Source organism: Malurus melanocephalus, unplaced genomic scaffold (assembly GCF_030028575.1).
Source record: "Malurus melanocephalus ecotype Western Australia unplaced genomic scaffold, MMel_1.1 scaffold_2179, whole genome shotgun sequence".
NCBI lineage: Eukaryota > Metazoa > Chordata > Aves > Passeriformes > Maluridae > Malurus > Malurus melanocephalus.
In genome coordinates, this window is record NW_026625411.1 from 1 (window position 1) to 3341 (window position 3341).

At 56.0% G+C, this 3341-nt stretch overlaps 1 protein-coding gene across 1 annotated transcript in view; it reads right to left on the minus strand.

Moving 5' to 3' along the window:
- Window positions 1–346: 346 nt before the first annotated feature.
- CARM1 (coactivator associated arginine methyltransferase 1) overlaps window positions 347–3341 on the minus strand; it is a gene marked incomplete at its 3' end in the record, with an annotated part of 9881 nt that continues 6886 nt past the window's right edge. The window contains exons 6-11 of the mRNA XM_057388616.1: window positions 2141–2318; window positions 1955–2045; window positions 946–1027; window positions 761–846; window positions 568–657; window positions 347–484 (exon numbers count right to left, since the gene is read on the minus strand). Coding sequence (XP_057244599.1) covers window positions 347–484; window positions 568–657; window positions 761–846; window positions 946–1027; window positions 1955–2045; window positions 2141–2318 — 665 coding nt within the window. The remainder of the gene's footprint in view (window positions 485–567; window positions 658–760; window positions 847–945; window positions 1028–1954; window positions 2046–2140; window positions 2319–3341) is intronic.

The following is a 3341-nucleotide window of genomic DNA, read 5'->3' on the forward strand; positions in this document are numbered from 1 at the left end:
CCTCAAATCCCCCCAAATTCCCCCAAACCAGCCCCAAATTCTTCCAAACTGGCCCCAAATTCCCCAAAATCAGCCCCAATTCCCCCAAACAGGCCCCAAATTCACCCAAATTCCCCCATATTCACCCAAATTCCCCCAAACCAGCCTCAAATTCCCCCAAACCAGCCCCAAATTCCTCCAAACCGGCTACAAATACCCCGAAACCAGCCCCAAATTCCCTCAAATCAGCCCCAAACTAGTGCCAAATTCCTCCATATTCCCCCAAACTGGCCCCGAATTCCCCCAAACGAGCCCCAAATCCCCCAAACCAGTTCCAAATCCCCCCAAATCAGCCCCAAATCCCCACCTCTTGTTGGCGATGAGCAGACAGGTCCCTGAGAGCGTGTCCCCGGCCTTGGCGAAGAGCGGCGACTGGAACAGGCACCTCACCTGGTACCAGTGGGTCAGCGGCTCCGTGGGGGCCGTCGAGAGCCACACGGTCATTCTGTGGGGACAAAGTGACATTTGGGGGGTCAAACACAGCYCTGCCCCCCACCCAGAGCACCCCTGGGACCCCCCCGCACCCACATGGAGCCGATGAAGGCCACGTCGAACCAAAAAGCCAGGCCRTGCACCAGCCCCGAGTGCAGCATGTGGAATTTGAAAGGGATTTCTATCCTGGAAAACAAYGGGAATGGTCATGGGATTGGGGGGAAAAGACCCCCGGGACCCCTCAGCCACGGGGAGGGGGCTCAGCCAGGCCCCTCCAGGTAGCCCCCACCTGTGCAAGTCGCCCTCCTTGGCTTCCAAGAAGTTGACGGTGTATTTGACGGATTTGGCCATCAAAATTCGGATGTCGAAGGTGTCCTGGGGGATAAAAGGGGGTGRGGGTGGTTTTGGGGYGYTCCTGGATCATCTAAAGACCCCTAAAGAGCCCCCAAAACGGCTCCTGGACCCCCCACTCACCACCACGGGCTGTCGGAAATATTCGTCCACGGCRGCCCCGCGCAGCGCAGAGAGGTCGACGCCGTGGAAGGAGGGTTGGTACCTGTGGGAAAAGGGGAATTGGGGCTGGGGGTGGGCTCTGGGACAAAGCTGAGCTGGGGGCAGAYCCCAAAAGAAGGTTGGTTTGCCCCAAAATGACGCAAGTTGGTCCCAAAAGCAGGGTAGGCTACACAAAACACAAGCCAGGTTTCCCCATAAAACCCAAACTGGATCTCACCTAAAAAAGTGCCACACTCGCCCCAAAAACAGAGCAGATTCCCCCCAAACAGAGCAGATTCCCCTCAAAACCCAGCCAGAATCCCTACAAAACCCACCCAGTTCCTTCCAAACCTTTCCCAGATCCCTGATCCCAATCAGAGCCATTTCCCCACCGCAGCAGGGACTGGGAACAGGGAATGGGAAGTGAGAATGGGATCAAGGAACCGGGATCAGGAATTGGGATCGGGGATTTGGATCAAGGAATGGGATCAGGGAATGGAGACAGGGAACAGGGATTGGGATCAGGGACTGGGATCAGGAATTGGGATCAGGGACCGGATCAGCAATTGGGATCAAGAATTGGGATCACGGATTAGGATCAGGGACTGGGATCAGGGACCGGGATCAGCAATTGGGATCAAGAATTGGGATCAGGGATTAGGATCAGGGACTGGAATCAGGAATTGGGATCAGCAATATGGATCAGGGACCGGGATATGGACCAGGATCAGGAATTGGGATCAGGAATCAGGATCAGGAACTGGGATCAGGAATTGGGATCAGGGACCAGGATCAGGAATTAGGATCAGGGACTGGGATCAGAGATAGGGATCAGCAATTGGGATCAGGCACCGGGATAAGGGACCAGGATCAGCAATTGGGATCAGGAATTAGGATCAGGGACGGGATCAGGAATTGGGATCAGGAATTAGGATCAGGAACCGGGATCAGCAATCAGGATCAGGGACCCGGACCCCACCCGTGCCCTCACCAGAAGTTGGCCTTGGTGAACTGCTCCATGTAGAGCTGCTCGTCGGTGAAGGGCGCCAGGTGCACGTCCCCGATCGTGGGGAACATATTCCCTGAGGGGGGGGAAAAGGGACAAAATGGGGAGCTCAGAACCGGGGCTGGGGTGATCCCACAAATCCCAGAGCCCCTCGGGGACCCCCGGACTCACCGCTGGGTTTCAGGTACTTCTTGGCGTGCAGGTAACTCTCGAGCATGCGCTCGTTGAACAGCATGTAGCCCATGGGCTCCGAGATGATGATGTCCACCTGCTCGGGCAGGGACACCTCCTCCACCTTGCCCGGGATCACCACGATCCGCTCCGTCAGGTTGTTGCTCTTCACCAGCACCTNGATCCGCTCCGTCAGGTTGTTGCTCTTCACCAGCACCTAAGGGGACGGGGGTGGGAATTATGGGGTGGGAATTATGGGATGGGATCCATGGGATGGGATCCATGGGATGGGATGGGACCCATGGGATGGGAATGATAGGATGGGATGGGATGGGATGGGATCAATGGGATGGGAATAATGGGATGGGATGGGAATTATGAGATGGGATAGGATGGGATCAGTGGGATGGAAGGGGATGGGATGGGATCCATGGTATAGGATGAGATAGGATGCGATCCATGGGATGGGATCCATGGGATGGAATGGGATGGGATCAATGGGATGGGATGGGATCCATGGGATGGGATGGGATCCATGGGATGGGAATGGGATCCATGGGATGGGAATGGGATGGGATCAGTGGGATCAATGGGATGGGATCCATGAGATGGGATAGGTTGGGATGGGATGGGAATGATGGGATGGGATAGGATCAATGGGATGGGATCCATGGGATGGGATAGGTTGGGATGGGATGGGAATGATGGGATGGGATAGGATCAATGGGATGGGATGGGATCCATGGATGGGATGGGATCCATGGGATGGGAATGATGGGATGGGATGGGATGGGATGAATGTGATCAATAGGATGGGATGGGATGGGATGGGATCCATGGGATGGGATCAATGGGGTGGGATGGGATGGGATCCATGGGATGGGATAGGATGGGATCAATGGGATGGGATAGGATGGGATGGGAATGATGGGATGGGATGGGATGGGATCAATGGGATGGGAATTATGGGATGGGATCCATGGGATAGAATGGGATGAACTGGGATGGGCTGAGATCCATGGGATGAGAAGGACTGGGATGGACTGGGATGGGCTGGGATGAACTGGGATGGGCTGGGATGAACTAGGATGAACTGGGATGCACTGGCATGCACTGGCAGGGATCCCAGGAAGCCCTCCCAGCTCACCTCAGCGTGCTGGGCCATGGTGCTGGCTTCCACCGCGTAGATCTTGCGCGCCCC